The sequence below is a fragment of the Sus scrofa genome, chromosome 1 (assembly GCF_000003025.6).
Source record: "Sus scrofa isolate TJ Tabasco breed Duroc chromosome 1, Sscrofa11.1, whole genome shotgun sequence".
NCBI classification, from domain to species: Eukaryota; Metazoa; Chordata; class Mammalia; order Artiodactyla; family Suidae; genus Sus; species Sus scrofa.
Window position 1 is genome coordinate 129,553,468 of NC_010443.5, and position 21,987 is coordinate 129,575,454.

The window sequence follows — 21,987 nt, forward strand, 5'->3', positions numbered from 1 at the left end:
CCTGCTGAACATCTCCGGGGAGCTTCTAAGACCCAGCCCTTTAAAAATGCCAGGGAAGGCCTTGGGTGCTGTGGCCCCTGCCCACCCTCCAGCTGCACCCTGCACCATGGCCAACCACATTCTTTCACCCCCTCTAACTTGCTATGCTCCTCCCACTCCAGGCCTTTGCAAGCCCTTTTGTCTGGAGTATTCTTCCCTCCCTTTCCAACTAGTTAACACTTAGGCCTCCTTCAGGTCTCAGGTCAGATGGCCTCAGTATATGCTCTCACAACACAGCTGTATTAACCTTCTGTGACACTGATCACAACTACAATTTTATATTTATTAATGAATGCCTACCCCACTAGACTGCACTTTCCATGAGGTTGGGAACTGTGTCTGGTTTTGCTCACTGCTTTGTCTCCTGTGCCCAGAGGAGTCTGACCCACCACAGTCATTCAAAAACCATTTACTGAATGGATGAATGCCGGAATGCCTCCTCTGGTCCACTAGCTTGGTCCGCTGGGGTATGAGTAGGCCCAGCCCTTCTCCTCCCTACTGCACATCCCACCTGTCTTCTATGGAAGGAGGTGCAAGGACCTCCAGATCCTCAGAGGTGGTGTGGGGTAGTGGGGACACTGTGAGTCTTGGGGGTCAGAGACCAGGGTTTGAATCCTTGCTCTGCCGTGTATGGCTTTGGGACCCTGGGTAAGTCCCACGCCAATCTTATCTGTAAAAATGGAGCCTCTAGGATCAAGCTCTTAGGGCTGAAGATTAAACGATTTTCAGACACACAGTGGGGGCCAGATAAATGGTATAAATGGCAAATCTTGCTATGACTCCTCCTGGATCATGGACAGGAGGCCCAAAGGGACTCCTGGCAGTGAGGCACAAGGTGCTCTGGGACTGTCAGGTTTTTCCTTTGGAAAAGTGGAGGTGAGTTCTGTTAGGATCTGAGCCATGGTAACAACTCTAAAGGAGGTTTTATTTTTTGTTCTGGGATGGGAGCCAAGGAAGGAGAGCTGGGTTAAGCTTGGGAAAAGAAAACATCTACATCATCATCCACTTAGGAGATGATAAGCTTGGAAGGCAGCAGGGAAGGGATGGGGGAAGTGCTGGGAGAAACCACCTCAAGTGTCTAGGACGGCAGTACTGGAGCACAGAAAGAGAATGAAAGTGACATCTCCTGGCTAAGGCAAAAGCACCACTCGAGAGTTTTAATGAACTCTAAACATGAAGGTGTCCACTGCCTTCGGTAACTGGTCTACTGCTCTTCACGCAGTGGGCCAAACAGTAAGAGTTACAGTTATCAAGCACTCTCTACATGGCAGCGCCCTGCTAAGCACCTTAGAGGTCTGGTCTCAGCTAATCCATGAGATTAGGCCGGTGACGATAGGCTGATGACACTGGCACAATGATCCCCACCTGAGGATGGGATATGCGTTCAGAGGCCTTGTTGCAGGCCTCTTGGTGAAAGCAAAACACAGTCAGGATTCCGGAAGCTGTGTGCTAAGGAAAGCCGAGTGGAGTGAGTAGGACAGAGAAGAGAAAACTGAAGTTAAAGAGGACTGACTTACACACAGAAAGCACACGAACCTAATGCACAGGGCGCCAGGGCAGGGGCCTCTGCGAAGAAGGAGATAAGACTGAAGCACTTGGAGGGAAAAAGGACTCAGGCCACAGAAATTCTGGCACATGAAAATTACAACAGTTATAGCTCAAAGTTTATACATCTAGTGTTTAGATTATTTATTTCTTTATTTGGTCACACCTGCATCTGGGCCAGGGATCAAACCCAAGCCTCAGCAGTGACCCAAGCCATAGCAGTGACAAGGCCAGATCCTTAACACACTGAGCCACCAGGGAATTCCCTAAATACTTATATTTTAATACTTTATTCAGTGTATGAGCAAGATAACTCCTGGGCCTGCCACCATCATGAAAAGTCCAGCAAGTGTTTCAGAGAACTGATGTTTTCTCGCTACTTGTGCTGACTGGCTAGGGAGGCCCTCTGCAGGCACATCTCTCTGGCGATGGCTTTCAGTCTGAGCAGATACCTCACTTTCAGATCAGCCCCAGATAAACCATGGCAAAGGGCTTCATCTGAGAGCTGATCTGACTTGAACCCCCTCAATGCAGATTCCAGAGAGTCACATTCCCAATCTAGAAAAAGGAGGAAACGACGGCTCCATGGTATAGGCTTTTGAGTTTTCCCTTAAACCCAAAGCAGCATGATGACCTCTCAAGGGCAGGGCATTAGATGCATTAAAACACTTTCCAAGTCACTGCACATAAGTTCTGAGTCTTGCTGGTTTCCTGCTTCTGTTTCCTGCTTCCCCTAAATTTGACTCCATAGTGTAAGAAGGAAGAAGGGTGGCATGTGTGTGCATAAGTGTGTGTGTGTGTGTGAAAAGACAATGTAGACAGAAAGATGACTATAAGGCAACCTCTCCCTTTCTAACAGCCTCCTCCCCATCCCATCCCCCGTCCCAATATAGCCTGAAAAATTCTCATGTGTAGCCTGGAGGAGTTAAGCAAAGGAGGGAAACATACAGAGATAAGAACTTAAGCTGAAATTTTTACTACTAATTATTCAAATTTGTAAACCTTCTCTAACATAGAGAAAGAGGAAGGAATAGACCAAGCCATGGTCACAGCTCCATTTGTAAGCATAATAATGCAGATGGCAAAGTGAAGGCAGAACTTGGCAAAGACATCCAAGGTCCACCTGTACCCACATAGTTGACATCATCCCCAGAGAAGAGACCTCAAAAACACTGATGTGGGAGCCCCTCAGTCTCCTCTGAACTTTGTGCAAGTTCCTCAGTCTGGTAGGGTGCAGTCTGCATCAATCTCTGGCCTTTGGCCTCCACCTCCCTTGACCCCAGCCAGCACAGTGGGCAGGCATCTGGACGTGCCCTTGCAGCAGTATTGGCTGCAATCCTCCACAGGACAAGGGTGGAGCTGGCCCAACCAGCTGAGTCCTGTAACTTGGAACCCCAGGGTGCAGGTGCAGGGAGACTGCTCCCTCTTGTATAGAGATAGCCAAGCCTCAGCCCCTTGGGGCCTTGGCCTGAGAGCCACGTGGTTGAGCAACCATACCCAGGTGCTGGGCTCACTGCCCAGGGACTTCTCTGAACCAGGAAGGGCAAAGCCCTCAACAACCCCCTTCCCTGGACAGGTGCAGGCCTGCTGCCATTATCAAGAGCCCAGCATTCCCACTGGATCCACCTCCTACAACCCTCCATCTCTCAGAGAGCAGGAACAAATGAAACCTGGGAGGAGCAATGAATGCAGAAGCACACATAGGGAGCAGGAGCAGGACACAGAAGGTCTGAGCAGCGACCCTGCACCTGGGAATTTCTTCTTTCAGACCAAGTAAAATCAGGTGACTGACAGAGGCACACCAAAGTCCTTCAAGTCTCCCTAGAGTCCCATTTAACAGTATAACCCCACATCCCTACACTCCCTAGTCCCTTTCACTGCTTATGGCTTATACTTTTTCCAAAGCATGTATCAGTTTGTAATAGTCCATATAATTTACTTTGTGGGGAGGCAAGAGGATCTATCTTCATCACGAGACTGCCAGCTCTGTGTCAATGGTATTTGTTTATTTTGCTTATTAGAAAATGGGCACTAAATAAGTATTCGTGAATAAATCTTTAAGTCACTAGCTACCAGATCTCAAAGCCCTGACTCACAAGGAACCGCCTGAGTAGCAGGCCTCAGGGGAGCTTCCCAACCTAGACCTTCAGGACTCACTGATGCGCAAAGGCAGTGTGATGATGGAAAGAAAAAGAAAACTGGGGTCAGGCAGACCTGTCTGCTAACTTTGTGATTTGGGCATATCCTTTAACTTCTCTGAACCTCAGTTTCCTCATGTGGAAAACAGAAATAAAAATACCTATGCCAAAACAAAAAACAAAAAAAAAACCTATGCCGTAGAATTGTTGTGCAAACTAAAAAAGTCATATGCAAAGCGACCAGCATGGTGCTCCTGGCCATCTTCTCGAAGGGTTCTCTGGGGCACCAATCGCAAGGAAAGAGCAATCAGGGGGGTCAGCAGTTGCTGCAGGCACACCAACTATGGTTCCCACACAGGACTTGCTGGACACTAGTGACTCATTAGGGTCCTCACCCTGGTACGGAATTACAAACCATCCCTTCACATTCACTCCCAAAGGGGAAGTCTTATAGCTTTAATTCTTCTAAGAGATAAAAAGAGTCTAGGGTGTTTCCTAGGGCATCCTTGGTTGTGGTCCTCTTTAGGTACCCAGAATCTAATGCCTTCCAAATAAGTAACCTTCTGAGGCCAGCCCATGAGACCCACTGGCATCTCTGTTTCTCCGATGTTTTATGAGACCACTCCCCCCACAGGTGTGAGAAAAGACTTGGTGGTAAAAACCCAGTGAATAATATGGTCATGGTGTAGAGCTACCAGTACGCCTCTCTCTGCCCAGGGGATTCTAAACGCATCCCCTTCCGGGACAAGAGGGGGGCTCTCTGTGAGCTGCAAGACTTATAAGCCAAGTCCCAAAGGCAGGGACTGAGTCCCCTTCCTCACACCCACTGGCCACCATGGCTGCTGTCAAACAAGTGAACTGGGTCCTTCTTTCTTTGGGACCTTTGCAATTGAGGTCTCCAACATCTGGAAGCATGGATCTTCACACACATGGCCAGACACTTTTCCATAGATTCCTCTTTGCCATTCAGATAGCAGCTCAAATGTTACCTCCCACGGAGCCCTGACCACAGGTCTTAAAGTAGTCCCACCCCTACCCACTCTCAGGGACCTACTCGCTCTCCTTTTTACTTTCTTTGCAACACTTACCGCTCTCTGATACTATCTTGCTCATTTGTTTGTTTATATGCTTAGTGTCTGTTTACCTTCCTTGATCTTAAACCCCACAAAAGCACTGACACGGTCTTACTGCTATATATCCTGTGGCTGGAACAGTGCTTGGCCCAGAGCAGGTTTTCAACAAGAATCGGCCAAACAAATGAATGACTACTGATGAACAAGCACTTTGTGAGTGACCTCATATATGATTCACAGCCATCAGGGCACCAAGTCCACACATCCTCTTTCCTTAGGCCTGCCAGTCTCTCCACAACTCTACATACTCCCTGGCAACCCCTGCACAGTGTTTGCCACAGAGAGGAAGAAGGTAGCTGTGTGCTCCTTCAGCTCAGATGTCACTGGAACACAGACAGTCCAGGGGGAGTCTGTGGCTTCACACATAGTTCAAAGCTTTGGAGCTGGGGCTCTCAGCATAAATTCCCATACACGCTGAGTAAATGGAGGGCCTTCTCAGGAGAACTAGGTTTTCCCTCCTCCTCCGTACTTAAACCAACCAAGAGTCTCCCCTTGGCTGCTGAGTAAGGCCAGACACTTTTCCAGGACACCTCCCACTCTAGTAGCTGCCCTGCATGAGGCCCTGCACTCTGGCATCAAGGGTCAGGAGAAACCCATCCTGTGCACTGATTCTACAGCGGCAACAGGGGCTGTGCTGGGCTCTGAAGGCCCCGAACCCTCTACCAAGCCAGCAAGGGAAGGGGCCCGAGTCAATTATGGGGTGTTCAACTAGACTGAGAGGCTCAAAGAAGCTATCTGGGGACTGGCTTGGCCTCCTAGGGCAGGGGGGCTTAAAATGTGACAGGTGAAGTGTGGGCTTCCTGTGGGAAAGATAAGAGCAAAGGGAGTGCTCCCCAGAAGAGACCCAGGGGCCACTGAAACTTGAGGGGTCTCCACCCAGAGACTTTAACCCACCTCTGCCTGACATACGTCCCCTCCACCCAACCCTCCCTGAGCTGTTTCATTTCCTTTCAGAAAACTTTGTTTTGGTTTGATATTTGCCTCTAGGCCTCTGGGAGAATTTTCTGAGCTTTGTTTCTCTTCTTGTTTCTAGGATACCTGAGCTGCTCCTAGAGCAACAAGCGCAGTAGGAACTAGAGAGTGGGGGATGGAGGTAGGGTTAGGATCACCAGATAGGAAGAGAAGGAAGGGGGGAGGGAAAGAGCCTGCCTGACTCACACAGGCTTTGGTGGCCCCCAGATACTCAGCGGCACACATCAGGGAGCTGGAGCACAGGGCAAAACTGAAACACTCAGAAAAAGGCCATTTACAAGGAGAGCACTCAAAGTTCTAGAAAATGAAAAGGTCAGGGGGTAGATCAGGGCACTGCCCAGGGCTGGCCCAAGCCAAACACGCAAGAAACCTACTAAAGGTGACAACAGGGAAGCTTCCACACACCACCTGGAAGGACAGTGACTCCCAGGTACACATGCCAGGCTGGGACCTGCCCATAAACAGAAGCACACACCCTTCCTTAAAGGCACTAGGCCTGGGTTGGAGCGAAGGGCTCTGTGCCCCTCAGGGCTCAGGCAGCAAGGAGCAGCAGGCCTTTCCTGCTCGCCCCACATCCAGCCCCAGCCCCACCTCCAACAAGAAGGAACCTGGCTTTCCCAGGCCAAGGCAGGCACGAGTGGAATTCCCCAGAGGCAGACTGCACAGGGTAGCCAGCAACAGAGACGGCTCATCAACCTCCTTCTGGAAGGGGAAAAGGAGGCCAGCTCAGCCTCTGCCAGAGGAAGTCTGTGCTGCTCCCACAGTTCCCCACCACGGACATCAAATGCCAAAGGGCCACGTAGAAGGGACAGAGCCCAGATCCCGGGGGCAGAACTCTCCCTGACCTAGGCTGAGCTGCCTGTAAATTGGCCTCTTCTCCTTCAAAAGGCAGGTTAAGAGCTTAGGGGGAAAGCAGCTTTTAAAAATAAGTAGAAAGTCTGGTCTTCCCCACCTCGTGCCATTTTTATGAGTAAGAGCTCTGCACTCAGACTCCTTGGGTCGGAATCTCAATACAGAAACACACTAGCTGTGTGACCTGGGACAAACTGCTAATTTTTTTTTTTTTTTAAGGCCACACCCACGGCATATGGAGGCTCCCAGGCTAGGTGTCGAATCAGAGCTACAGTTGCCAGCCTATGCCACAGCCACAGCAATGCGGGACCCAAGCCACATCTGCAACCTACACCACAGCTCAAGGCAACACTAGATCCCGGATGCAACAAGCGAGGCCAGGGATGGAACCCAAATCCTCATGGATACTAGTCAGATTCGTTTCCTCTGTGCCACAGTGGGAACTCCTGGTTAACCTCTTTGAATCTTAGTTTCCTTCCCTAAAACATGGGATGATAACAGTACCAGCTTGGCCTCACAGGGTTGCTCTGAGTATTAAATAAAATAACTCCTGTAAAGTGCTTAACAAAGTGCCCGACACAGAAAAATTCTTCATAAAGGCAGCTTTTTTCGACAGGGTAATAAAACTGAAAAAAAAAAAAAATCACATAACCGATACAAAAAACTACAAGAGTTGCTGTGGAAATCACACTGGGGAACTTGGCATTCCCCAGTTGATGGTGGGGAAAGAGGCAGAGCAGCGGCCTGCCCATTTTCACGTTCCTGTGCCCAGCGGCACGGAAGAAAGGATGACAGAGAGAAGCAAAAGCAGGAGAGGCCCCAAGCCTCCAAAAGAAACACTTCAGCAGAAGCTTAAAGCAGCTACAGTTGTGGGTTTCTCATCTGTAGGAGCAGAGGAGTGAAAAGGAGCAAGGGAAAGAAGAACACCAGCCCCAGACTCCTACCTGTCTCCCACCTCAGTGACACCTCTCCAAGTGACCAGAGCAGACAAATGTTCAGAGCAGTATTATTCATAATAATAATAATTCCCCAAAGTGGAAACAACCCAAATGGCCACCAGCCAATGATAGCTAAAATGTTGTGTATTGACATAATGGAAGGTTACTCGGCCATAAAAAATAATGAAGTACTGATACCCAGTACGACATATATTGAACCTTGAAGACACTATGCTAAGTGACAAGCTACTCACAAAAAAATATGATTCCATTTATATAAAATGTCCAGAATAGGCAAATCGATAGTGACAGAAAGTAGATTAATGGCTGCCCAAGGCTGGGGGTCTTGGGGGGAAATAGAGAGTGTTGATGGGTATGCAGTTTTTTTAGCGGTGATGAAAATGTTCTAAAATTGACTACAGTAATGGCTGCACAACTCTGGATATATTAAAAACCACTGAACTGTACGTATTAAATGGGCGAATTTTGTGATATGTGAATTACAGCTCAATAAATCTGTTTTTAAAAATGACTAAAAGGTAGATATTAAAGACATTGAAGATGGTGCTGGGAGCTGTGGGTGGCCAAAACGCAGGAAGGATGGCAACAAAGAGTCAACAACCATCAACGAAGAGTCTTTACCTGGCCCTGTGTATCTCCTTTATAAAAATGGCACCAAATCTTAACTTGGAGGTATCTGCCCACCCCAACTGGTTTAGCATAGCTATAAATACCCGAGCAATAAAAAAAAAAACCTCTTCCAAGGCACTTACCCAGCTGGGTAGGCAACTAAGCCCGATCGGGGGTCACAAGCAAGTCCTCTGCCTCCAGACACGGTTATTCCAAGCACCTTCTCCAAGGTCACCTGTTTGACCAAGACAGAGAAGTGTTATATATGGACAGAGTGGGGTTGGGAAGGAGGTACTGAAGGTACCCAGGATCTTCTGCTCTGCTGATTGCTTTCCTGATGGCCTTGTCTCCTGGAGAATGACTTGTTCAGATTCTGATCTGTCCATGGGTTCCCTGATCACATGGAAAAAAGCCAGTGTACATTTTGGCTTTTAACAGTGATCAAACTGCTAGGTCCATGGAAAAGAAAATGAAGTGGTTAAAACTCAGCTCATGGTCAGAGAGGAACAAGTACTCCTCCAATCCAGGACGGCTCCATTGAGAAGATAAAGTCTTAGGAGTTTGACACAGACTGGCCTCTGGGGTCTGTGAGACTCGGGGGAGGTCACTGAGTTTCGTGCCTTGGCAGGCATGAAGGAAAGGCCGCTGTGATCTCCAAGAGCCAGAACAACGTTAGGTATCAATTAGGTGACTCATAATATCCCTGATCTTTACATTCCACCACGTTCTTCCCCTCCATCGGAGGGCTCCACCTCCCCACCAGATGTCTGCTTAATGCTGTGTTTTGCAAAGCACAGATGCTCAGAGTACTCTAATTATTATTATTAAGCCACGACTCCCAGAGAGATGAAAGGGAAATACACGTAAAGTGCTCAGGGGCCTGTAAAGTGCTGAGAGGACACAGCCACGCAAGACACTCACCACCACTCTCGTCGTCATTGTTGTCCCCCTAAACTGTCTGTAGGCACTGGGATGCACCCAGGACTAACCTCAAGGTAGTTCACTGGTCTTTCTGCTAGATGACCCCATGGAAGATCTGAACTGCCCTAGAACCTAGCACTTGTCACCCTACCTTGCCCTCTGTTAGAGTGTCTCACGTGTCCCTCCTGGTCCAGTCCCCTCCAGTGCTATTGGGAGCCCCCCGCCCCCCCCCCCCGCCACACTGGCCCTCCTCAGGGACGTCCCTGGCCCACACTGGCTGAGAGACGGGGGCTTCTGAATGCAGACTGGCCATGTAAACAGGCCAAAATGTTCTCTGCTAAGAGCTCTTGGGGGTCTTAAGAGGGCAACATGAACCAGAAACACTTCAAGGCTGGTCATCTCCATGGCAGGGTGGTCTCCTCCTAGTCCAGGTCAGCTTCTAGAGAGGGGAAGCCCAGAGTCCATTAGGGTAGTTTTAAGATCTCTCCATCTCTCTTATTTGCCCAACTGGAGAATTCCGAGTGTTCCTAGAGGGCCTATTTAAATTCTTATCTCCAAGGACCATTTTAGTTTGAATTAGGTTGGAAAGAAATGCCCTGAGGTGGCCAAAGACCACAATAGGTTTCCTGGGATGTTACAGTTAAAAACTCTTCCCCAGGAAGGTCCCCAAGAGTCTTCTAGCTTCCTGGGGATGTGGACCAGGAACATGTGCCTACTCACTGACAGAGGCAGGTTAGTTGCAGGCACCACATAGCCGCCTGGCAAGCACCAAACTTGCCAGGTACCTGTGGGCCTTTCTGAGGCACTACCAGTGAGGGATACACTAACTTTAGCCTACTTTATATATTCTTGATAGTTTGCTCTAACTTACGCCTCCTTCCACACTTTTTCCTAGCTTAATAAGCCCCTGGCACCCAGTCACCTTTCTAAAAAGCCCGAGCACTGTGCGCGAACTGGAGAGCACAAAATAACCCTGGGGAAGTACGGGGGATACTGGGTTCTACGCCCCACCCCCTGTGCTGGCACTGTGCCTCTGGCTCTCCCAGAAGGAGGGGCCCTCAGGAACATTCCTACTGCACCAACTGGCTACTGCAGAGAAGGGAGAAAGAGGAGCCCGAGGCCAGCATTACCCACATAGATGGGAAAGGTCACCAAAGCAAGTGCAGTGAGCTCAAAGGCCCTGATGCCTATTCTCTCCAAGCTAATGTGACTGCAGGCAAGTCCTCAATCCTTCCCTCATGCTTCAGCTTTGCTCCCAAAGAATCAGACAGGTTGGAGGTTCTCAGCTTCCCTTGTCTCTGACAGGAATTTGGGTAGGTGTTTTGTGGGTAGATGATCTAGTTCCACAGAGAATTAATTCTGGAACTAGCTTGGAGTTTTTCAACAGCAAGCTAAAGCAGGAAGGAGACGAGAGTTACTCAGACCCGAAAGACTAGTGTTTATCAAACAGTAGACTACAACCCACAGTGAGAGACACAGTCTCTATCTTGACCCAGTATACACATACATATATGTGTGCGCATGTTCATAAAACTGAAATAAAAGTTTCACAGAACAATACTTACTCTTTCTGTATGTGGTATGTTCCAATTCCCATTATATTCTACTTCATTAAAAAATCATTCTGGTCGTGGCCCACTTTATTGATTTTGTGACCTACAAGTGGACTAGGAGCTGCTGCAGTCTGAGAGGCCCTGCTAAGGACCATCTCTCTCCACTGGGCCTGGGATTCATCTCTGGTCCCTGGCACTTTCCTCCTAGGACTCTGGGCAGTGGAGCAGACATCCGGGCTAGGAAACCCCACGGACAGGAGTTTGCTTGGGCTCAAAACTTGGATGATTTTCAAAGGATTTATGGTTTTTGGCTTTTTCTGGCTTTCTGAGCAGCTATCCAAGGGGAGGGGGGCGAAGCAGTTTCCTTTGGCTCTGTGGAGGGGGAGGAGCAGGGGAAAAACATTCAGGGGCATCAGCTGGTTTTTATTTTATGTTCTAACTCAAACCAGCTTCCTGTTTGCAGGGAGGTTTGGGGCTGAGCTCCACTTTCAAAGGATCTGAGAGCCCAGAGCTCCTGCAAGGCCTCCAGTGTCTCGGCTTATTCTGCAAGGCTCCAGCACAATGGACTTTTTAAAACTGACTCTCTCCCTCTCATAATCCTCTCTATCCCTTCTTTCCATCTACTCTAGGAAATGGAGACAAACCTGGACACCCCGTTGCAAACATGCCCCAGGCTGAAAGTACCTGAGCTCAAGCCCTGGTTTGCTGCAGCTGGCTCACACTGGCTCAGGAGGGCTGACTATGCACCTCTTTTTCCAGCTCCACATTCAGTGACACCCCATTGGTAGCTTGAAATCACCACGATGGGAACACTTATATCACAAAATTAGACAACTACAAATCAGGCCCCTCTTTCTCCCCTCAGAGAACATGTAAAAATTTACCAATGCACCACTCAGTTTAAGCAACTTTCATCTCTCCCTCGAACTAGGACTGTAACTCCCATGTCTTCTCTCTGCTCAAGCCTTGGTGCCTAGAGTCTTTTTCTCAACATGGCAGGCCATGGGGATTCTTTTAAAATATATATGAGACCATGTCATTACTCTGCTCAAAAGCCTCCAATGGCTCCCCATCCTCAAGTTCAAATCCAAATTCTTTACCCTAGTTTATAAGACCCAAGTCATCCAGCCTCTGGCTACCTCTCTGACCTCATTTCTTACACCCTTCCCCTCACTTACTCCCTACCTCCCTGGCTGCCTTAAGTACCTAGTAGGTTCTAGCCTCAGGTCCTTTGTACATGTTATTTATTGCTTCCATGAAAATGCTCTTCCCTCAACTATTCACACAGCTAATTCACTCAGGTCTCCTCCCCAGAGAAGGCTTTCCAGACTGGCTTTACCACTAGCACTCCATACTCAACTTTTTCTGCTTTATTTTTCCTCATTGCACTTGGAGTCAGGTAGTGACCCGACATCGATGATACCTTTGTCCACACACGTCCTGTCTGTCTCCTCTACCAGAATATGAGCTTGTAGCTCTTTAAAAAGTGCCTGGCACAAAACAGGCACTTGAAACATATTTGAGGAATAAATGAATGCATGGCAGAAGCTTTAGGAACACTGAAAGGACAGACATGGGAAGCACTGGAAAACTGGCGTATTTCAGGCCAAGAGACTTGATCTCCACAAAGTACCTAAAACTGGTTTTGACAGAAAGGCAGCATCCAGGAGTTCCCTTGTTGTGCAGCAGGTTAAGAAGCTGGCATTGTCACTGCAGAAGCTCAGGTCACTACTGCAGTGTGGGTTCAGTCCCTGACCAGGGAACTTCCACATACCATTGGCATGAAAAAACAAAACAAACAAACATCCAGATGAGAACAAGCATAAACAGCAATTAATAGTATAGGTAACATTTTGATTCTTAAGCTGATGGTGGGCACCCAACTGTTCGCTCTATTATTCTATGTGCCTTTAGTGTATATCTTCTTTTTTTTTTTTTTTTTTTGCTATTTTAGGACCGCACCCATGGCATATGGAGGTTCCCAGGTTAGGGGTCGAATCAGAGCTGCAGCCGCCAGCCTAAAATGCCGAATCCTCATGGATCTTAGTCGGGTTTGTTAACCGCTGAGCCACAAAAGGAACTCCAAGTGTATATCTTAAATATTACATGGTAAATGTTTAAAAGAGAGAAAAGATAGGGTTCAGGATGTGCTGTGGGGCTCTGTACCTCATGAGCAATATCTTTCTACAGTTCACATCCCTGACTTCTCTTTATCCTCAAGCCACTTGGTTGACACTCGATGACCTAGCAATGTGAGGGGAAGGGTACAGAGAAGCCAAGGATCTGTGTTTTTAAGTGACTTAGGTTTCTCACTGGGGTGCTTATAAGGCTACACATATTTATGATGCTCTGACATGACACTTCCAGTGGGAGATTTTTTTTTTTTTTTTCTGGCCGCCCCACAGCATAAGGAGTTCCCAGGCCATAGCCACAGTTGTGACCTACGCTGCAGCTGAGCAAACGCTGGATCCTTTAACCCACTGTGCAGGGCTGGGAATCGAACCTGCATCCTGATGATGCAGAGACACTGCTGATTCCATTGCGCCACAGCAGGATCTCCCAGTGGGGGTTTTCAAGGACCACTGCACACATGCCTTCTCCAGACTGCTAAGCGTGGTAGCAGTTGATGAGACAGGGCCCCCTTAGCCTGGGTGCCTGAGTAATTCTGATGAGCAGAGCGCCTGCAGCGACCCACACTGAACAAAAGCATGAGCAAGAAGTAAACTATCCATTCGGCAGGGAGATGCTGAAGTGATTTGTTACCACAGCATGACCCAGCCTGGCAATTTTCATACTTTTTGGTCTCTTACATGCTTAGAAATTATCAAGGACCTCAAAGATCTTTGGTTTATATAAGTTATATCTATTAATATTTACTTTATCAGAAATTACAATGGAAATACTTAAACATATTTAATTCATTTTAAAAACCCATTATATGCTAAGAACTTTTAAATAGAGTTAAAAGTAACTCTATTTTTAAAATTCTATTCAAAAAAGTAACTTCAAAACAAAACCAAAAAAAGAAAAATTTGGTACTGTTGGTGGTACTGTTTATCATTTTTGTAAGTCTCTTTAATGTCTGTCTTAGTGGAAAACGGCTGGATTCTCCTATCTGCAGCTGCATTCAATCTGTTGTGATGTTATGCTGGGTGAAGATAGATCCCCTAAAAGGGTTTTGGGGACCCTAGGGATTCTCTGACCACACCCTGGGAACCAGTAACCTATTCCTTCCTGAATACTCCAGTATCTCTCCTCATAAGGAAGCAAGCCCACTAGTGTGAGCTCACACTGGCCTCAAGCATCATCTGAGGAAACAGAGGCAGGGAAGAGGGCCTACGAGAAAAGAGCTGTCCTCAGAGTCAGGGATGGGACCCCAAGTTCTGACAGGACCTATAGTTCCAAATCCTCGTGGCCCAAAGGCCAGTGAAACATAGCCCAAAAGACAAACCAGTCCAGGTAACTGATTATGGCCAGTGACTTGAACACATCTGCTACAGACAGCTGGCACCCTGATATATCCAGAGTTCTAGGAACATCACTCACAAGAGAAAAGTCAGAACTAAGAAGAGGGCATACACTTTGTGCTCTGCTGTGACCTCCTCCACATCAGAGCAGGAAGAATATTCAAGCTGTGGCCCAGCCTTTTCTTGGTCAGGTGGAGAGTGTTGAGGTGGAAGAAAGCCTACACCAACCTAAAAGAGAGTGTCACCTTTCCCCCCAACCCCCGGAAGCAAGGCTGCCAGAGGGCAGAATTACTGCAGACATACCGCAAAAGAAGGCTTGAATACCCACCCCTCCCAACATGCACGGGGCAGTAGTCTACCCTCTTGAGAAAAAGAAGGCATCATCTCTCCCTGTAATGAGATAAAGGGATAACTTCATAATGGCCTATGCCCAAGAGAAAAGGAAAGAATAAAGCCAACTGTTTAAGAGCTCTTCTGGCTCTCATTAAAGTAGATGGAAAAAACAGGTGTCTCAGAGGCGACAAACAGGACTACTCATTCATACTAGACAGAACAGTATTTTCCAACATGCAGATTACAGCCTATTAGTGGGATCTGAAATGGATTTAATAGATAATGAATAAATAACTACAAAAGAACCAAAAGTAGTATCTTATGGCATGTAGTAATGATTAAGTATTGATCATGAAACTTTATTTCAGGTGTGTGTGTGTGTGTATGTACTGGGTCGCAACCTAAAAGGTATTTCTTTTTTTAATATTTTATTTTACTTTATTTTAAAAAATTTATTTATTTTCCTTTATTCCTTTTTCAGCCACACTTGCATTAAAAGGTTTTTGTTGTTGTTGATGTTGTTTAAGGGCTGTACCTGCAGCATATGGAAGTTCCCCGGCTAGGGGTCAAATCTGAGCTGTAGCCACCAGCCTACACCACAGCCACAGCAACGCCAGATCCAAGCTGCATCTTTGACCTACACTGAAGCTCACAGCAATGCCGGATCCTTAACCCACTAAGTGAGGCCAGGGGTCAAACCTGAGTCCTTATGGATACTAGTCAGGCTTGTAACCTGCTAAGCCACAAAAGGAGCTCCTAAAAGGTATTTCTTTCTTTCTTTCTTTCATTCATCTTTTGTCCTTTTAGGGCCGCACTGGCGGCACATGGAGGTTCCCAGGCTAGGGGTCTAATTGAATCTGCTGCTGCCGGCCTACACCAGGGCCACAGTGACGCCAGATCTGAGCCATGTCTGCAACCTACACCACAGCTCACAGCAACGCGGGATCCTTAACCCACTGAGCGAGGCCAGGGACTGAACCTGCAACCTCATGGTTCCTAGTCAGATTTGTTTCCGCTGCACCATGACAGGAACTCCCTAAAATGTATTTCTCAATGTAAGTTGTTCTCAAAAACACTGGAAAGCCACTGGGATGCCGTGAGGGTTCTAAGATGAAGAATATATAGTCTCAATCCTACACCTTCAAAATCCATTAGGGAAGATGAATGAGTCACTACAAAGCAATCCAATATGTGATGAGGGTCATAAGAAGGATATAAATTGCTCAAAGAGGATGAAGAGAGATGATTTCTGAACAGGATCAGGAAAGCAAACAATGAAGCTTTCTTGTAAGACTAGATGGAATTTGGCCTGGGCCTTGCAATGAGGATAGGATTTTGACAGATGGAAATACAGAGTGAAGGGATTCTCAGTAGAAAAAAGCTGTATGAATGAGTTTGGCAGATGCAAACAACAGAGCAGGTGAACAATAGTGAAAGCAAAGTTTTTGCAGGAGAATTAGGTCAGGAGAGGTAGACTGCAAACAGACCAAGAAGGGCCTTGACTGCCAAACTTAGTGGGGTCATGTGGAGGCTCTGGGAAGCCACTAAAGGGCTTCAAACTGGGGACACAACCAAAACTATGTTCGGTGATGTGCATATAGGCTTACGACACAGGCAGGGAGCCAAGTTAGGAGGCTATTACACTAGTTCTGGTGAGATGTAATGAGGACCTAGACCAGCATTAAGATTGTGGGAGCAGGAAAAAAAAACAATGACAAAGAAAAAAGTGACAAAGTGAATAGAATTGGCAAGACTGGGCACTATACAGCCTGGAGTAAAAAGACAGAGAACTCAAATTTTGAACCTCATAGACAGGGAACCAGGTAGTGCTGTAAAAAGAAGTGATCAGAAAGAGGACCTGGGAAGGATCAGAAAGAAGAAGAATGGGACCCAGCGATGTCTAGGCATGCTGAATCTAAGGCACTTCAGGGGTATTTAGTAGGTACCACAGAACATTCAATTTAGCAACATACACATGGAATTGATGCTGGGAAGAGAGGTCAGGGCTAGAAATAGATATTTGAGAATTATCCACATAGAGGTGACAACCACCACTGAACGTACAATTAGACAGGAGATGACAGAGGGAAGGGAGAGTGAGGCTGAGGACAGAAAGGTGGGGAATATCTATTTTTAGAGTATGGAGATGAGGTCCCAGGCAGTTAGAAAGGGAAGACAAGAATCAGGAAACCAGTGAAGGGGAGAGTTCCCAGGAGGAAGGGGTAGTCAGTGTAAGCACTAAGAAGTGTAGGAAGCGGGAAACTCACTTTCCAGAGTCCAGAGCCATCTGCGACATAGGTGGCACATCACAGAGGCCCAAGCACGCTCTCAGGAACTCAGGGCAAGGGCCTTCTAAGCTTTTTTGGTGGCTGTCTCTCTCTGATCCCTAGATCTGATCAGCCCACAAGCTTGAGAAGAAGCACCAGTCAATGAAAGATCCAGGGTATGGAGCCAAGACAATGGCACTCCTAGAGAAGGGCTTCTTGCCCCAGTTCACAACATGAGTGGTTCGGATCTGGTCTCATTCTCTTCATGTGAGGGGCTACTACAGGGCGTCTGCCATGGCAAGGGAGCAGCTGCTCTCTTGAGAGAAAAAACTAAGAGGCCAGAGCCACAAAATGCCGGGGTCATCTAGGATGTAGCTGACCTCAAACTTGTAAAGAAACCCCAGCAACTGGGAGGAAGCCAATCTCTGTTTCGGTTGCCATGTTTTGTTGCCACCAGTTCCTTTCATCCCCCTTGTCCCTTTCTCCACTTCTCAATCCCACTCAATACAAGTTATAAATACCTGAGTTATAAGTCATTCCAGACAAACTACAGGCTTGCTATTTCTATCAACAAGCATGCCACAGACCTGTCCCAGGCAGAGCCCTCTCCGCCTTTCCCTCCCTTCCCGCAGGTTAAGAATAACTATGCTTGTCTCTTGCCCACACACTACACTCTCATCTCACAAAGCAGACTCTCCACCAGATTCTGAGAATTGCCACTTATGCAAAAGCCACAAAGGAAGCCCAAGGCCAGCAGGCTTTGTGCAAAGACTTAGCCAGCTGGGCAAAGACCAGTGACCAGCCCTGGGATGGGGGTGGGAGGTTATCATGCCCAAGCTCACTCACTCCTGCTCCTTCAGAGTCCAACGTGCCATCTGGTCAGAGGTAGGAAGGGATGCAATAGCCACTCCGAGACTGTAGTACAGACCTGGCCTCTCCACTCTGCTGGTCTCTAGCCCAATCTGGCTGATTTACAGTTCTGTCTATACCATAAAGCCTCCAGAAACAAATAAGTTCCAGTATGACTGAAAAAACAAGCTCCCTCACCAAGAGTTCAAGATTAGCTGGAGTTAAGCCAGTTTGGCAGTGCTGGGATTAAAACAGCCTCAGCATTGGCACATACACACTGAGGTATATGGCCAAAGGGGACCTGTTGGGTAGCAGAGAGAACTCTACCCAATATTCTGCAATAATCTATGTGGGAAAAGAATCTGAGAGAGAATGGATATGTGTATATGTAGAACTGGGTCACTTTGTTGTACAGCAGAAATTATCCCAACCTGGTAAATTAACTATACTTCAATAAAACTTAAAAAAACAAACAAACAAACAAAAAAACAGCCTCAGTTTCTAAGGAAGGTGAGTCTGCTGCTGCTTGGGAAGAGGTGACTTTACAGATCCCTCAGCCAGAAGCCCCAGAGGTTCCCAATCCCGGCCCATCAATAGAATTACTCAGAGGATTTAACAAGGTTTTTTCAGATAGCAATCCCCACCCTATTCCCATCCCCTGCCTCTGTAAGACTTCGAATCAGCAGCCTATGGAGTAGGGTTCAAGAATCTGCATACTAAATCTCTCTCCAGGTGGTTCAAGTGATTAATCAAGTGGAGAATTATTTGATTAAAGCATTTTGCCTTTTTATTTCCAAATTTCAACCCCCCAGGGGATTGGGGAGAAAAGAGTGTTCCGAGTATTCCTCTAAGAATACCCAGACCCTGGCTCAGCAGGTTAAGGATCCAGCATTGTCACTGCTGTGGATCAAGTCACTGCTGTGGCACGGATTCAATCTGTGGCCCAGGAAATTTTACATGCCGCAGGTACAGCCAAAAAAAAAAAAAAAAAAAGGAATACCCAGACCCATGGACTGCAAAGGGTCTTGGGCAGAGAGAGACTCAACTACAGCTCCAACAGCTACACTTGCTGAATGTGTACTCTGTGCCAAGAACTGTGCTAAACACTTTATAAGATCATCTCATTTAATACTCTTTTAACAATTTTATGAAGGACTAGTACTACATCCATTTTCCTGATGGAATCAGGTAAGCAGTGAGTGGAAGAAGAGCCAGGACTCAGAACTAGGTGCGTCTGGCTCCAGAAATCATGGTGACCAAGGAGGGAGCTCAGCTTCTCCTAAACCACCAGAATGTTGCAGTTTTTGAAAGAGTACAAGGGGAAGTCACCATGGCATTGTGGAGGCATCAGGGACAAGTCTGAGAACCAACAGAGAAGGCAAAGGGCACAGAAGCAGCAGAGGGGCAATGGAGCTTTCTCCAGCTTGCATTAATTTTTTTTTTTTTTAAATAGCAGGCCTGATCAGTAGCTTAAATGGGTCTAAAAATGGGTTTTGACCTCCTCTCACTTAGATGGTTGCAGAGAAAGAGGAATAGAGGGTCTTCCAGTGTCAGAGTATCCCACATGGTCAGAGCTTGCCCGCGTCCAGCTGGCATTAGAAACTACAGTCAATATGGACAGTTGACACCATTTCCAAGGCAACTGGCATTACAGTGTCAGAAGCAGGGGAATCTGATTTCGTGTGCAGATGGAGGAAGAGGTAAGGATGGCATCAGATCTCAGACCAGAAGAGAGGGGGTGAAGGGCCTCTAGCAAAGGACTCAATTATAATACAACCAACAGAAGGTGCCCAAGTCCAAAGGGCAGCTTTAACAACACAGTGCCTGGTACCAAGCAGGGTACTCCTACTCTCCCTTTCTCTTCCAGTTATCAGAAGGGCAAGGACAGGAGACACCTCAATTTTAGCAACCAGAATAAAGGGAAAAAAAAAATTGTTTCCTCTCCAAGGTCAGTCCTTGCTACAGCAAGACCAGAACCACAAACAAAGCTTTATGACCTCAAAATCTGATCATCAAGAAGGGTCTCATTCTTCCTTATTCACCAACTCTATATGCCTGAGTTTTCTTTTCTTTTCTTCATAGCCTCACTCACGGCATAAGGAAGTTCCCAGGCCAGGGACTGAATCTGAGTAGAAGCAGCCACCTCTGCTGCACCTGTGGCAATGCCAGATCCTTTGAACCACTGCACTGGCTGGGGATCGAACCCATGCCTCTGCAGTGACTTGAGATGCTGCAGTCAGGTTCTTAACCCACTGTGCCACAGTGGGAACTCCTGCCTGAGATTCCTTAATTTCAAGGTTTCCAAACTTTGTAACCAGAGAGAATACTAACTGTTCCTTATCTGGACTAAGTGTGCCAAGTGAATGTGTGTTCTGGGACAACAAGGGGGGTGGAGAGGACTCTCGGTGCCCCTGCAATCACACCAACTTGTGCCTTGAGGCTCTCCTAGAAGAAGGAAGTTCTCTTCAACCTGTTCTCTATAAAGTGCTCACTTCCTTTCCACTCCTAATGCCAACACCCTGGTTGAGGCCTTGAGCACCACATTCCTGGATATGGCGATGGCCTTCTAATCAATTTCTTTACTAAAGACCCTGTCCTCCCCTCCCTCACCCACCAGAATAATCTTTCCATAGTACAATCGTGTCACTCCCTTGCTCAAAAACTTTCAATGGCTTCTTACTGCCAACTAAATAAATTACAGATGTCTTAGCCTAGCATCCATCTGACAGTGGACCTTGCCTTTCTATTATTTCCTTCTACTCTCCTATGTGAATCATGTGTGTCTGTCAATCTGGATTACTCATTATTCTGGAAAGGAGCTTCAGGGCTTTTGTTTATATTCTTCTGCCTGGAATGCCCTTCCCTTCCACCACCCACACTGAAACCCTACCCTTTCTTCAGGAACCAGCTCAAATATCACACCCCTTATGATTCCTTCTGTGATCACCCTGGCCAGAAGGGACTCCTCTCTCCTTGGTATTCTTACAGCAGCACTTAATCTGCATCATTCACAAGGCATGTGCTACTCAGTAGCTTGTACAGAAGTTCTTTATAGATCTTATTTCTCCTGCTACTCTATAACCTCCTGGAAGGCAGAGGCTATGTCTCATACAATTCTATGCTCATAGCACAGGGCCAGTGTTTAATATAGCATATATGTTAAATTTATTTTTTTTTTCTTTTTTTGTCTTTTTGCTTTTTCTAGGGCCACACCTGCGGCATATGGAGGTTCCCAGGCTAGGGGTCGAATCGGAGCTGTAGCCGAGGCCTACGCCAGAGCCACAGCAACTCGGGATCCAAGCGCCTCTGCAACCTACACCACAGCTCCGGGCAATTGCCGGATCCTTAACCCGCTGAGCAAGGGCAGGGACCGAACCCACAACCTCATGGTTCCTAGTCGGATTCATTAACCACCCACTGTGCCACAAAGGGAACTCCAAATCTATTTTCAATACTTTAAAAATGTTTGTGGGAGTTCCCGTCGTGGCGCAGTGGTTAACGAATCCGACTAGGAACCATGAGGTTGCGGGTTCAGTCCCTGCCCTTGCTCAGTGGGTTAACGATCCGGCGTTGCCGTGAGCTGTGGTGTAGGTTGCAGACGCGGCTCGGATCCCTCGTTGCTGTGGCTCTGGCGTAGGCTGGTGGCTACAGCTCCGATTCAACCCCTAGCCTGGGAACCTCCATATGCCGCGGGAGCGGCCCAAGAAATAGCAACAACAACAACAAAAAACAAACAAAAAAAAAAGACAAAAAAAAAAAATGTTTGTGAATATTCTTTGGTTCATCTTACTTAGTAAATTCTTTAACCTCCTAGAGAATTCTCCAACTTCTAGCCATTCCTAGAAGTTAGAGCAGGAGGCAGGATTTTGATGCCTTTCCAGAAAGACTGGGGAAGGCCTGCATGGAATAATCCATGGGTCTTGAATGACTACAACAAAAGTCTTATCCCCAACTTTAGTAAATACACACATAGCATAGCTCTTCATAAATCTGACTTAGATCATAATCAACAAGTAAATCTAAAAAGAGATAATTTGTTTAACAAAAGTAACAACACTGTTGTTTAAAAAGAGCTTTATCAGTCTTTTTAAATCAGCAATGGATGCAGCTATGCACAGTTATTCTGGATGTTAGAATTATGAATGACCTTTTTCTTCTTTATGCTTCTTTACATTGTACAAAGAAATTTTCTCAGAAAGCATGTATTTCAGAAAGCATAAAAAAGCATTTTATTTTCCAAAGCTAACCAAGGAAATATTTTTGAAAATATCAGAAATGAATTAAGTCAAATTCAAGACATTAATAATCAATCTGTGAGAGAACATTTTTATGTCCTATTATTATTAAAAA

General features: G+C 46.8%; 1 protein-coding gene across 1 annotated transcript in view; it reads right to left on the minus strand.

Annotated features, from left to right (window-relative positions):
- Window positions 1–21,987, minus strand: part of MAPKBP1 (mitogen-activated protein kinase binding protein 1) — a 55,550-nt gene that overhangs the window by 19,933 nt on the left and 13,630 nt on the right. The window contains 1 exon segment of the mRNA XM_021097365.1: window positions 8,391–8,482. Coding sequence (XP_020953024.1) covers window positions 8,391–8,482 — 92 coding nt within the window.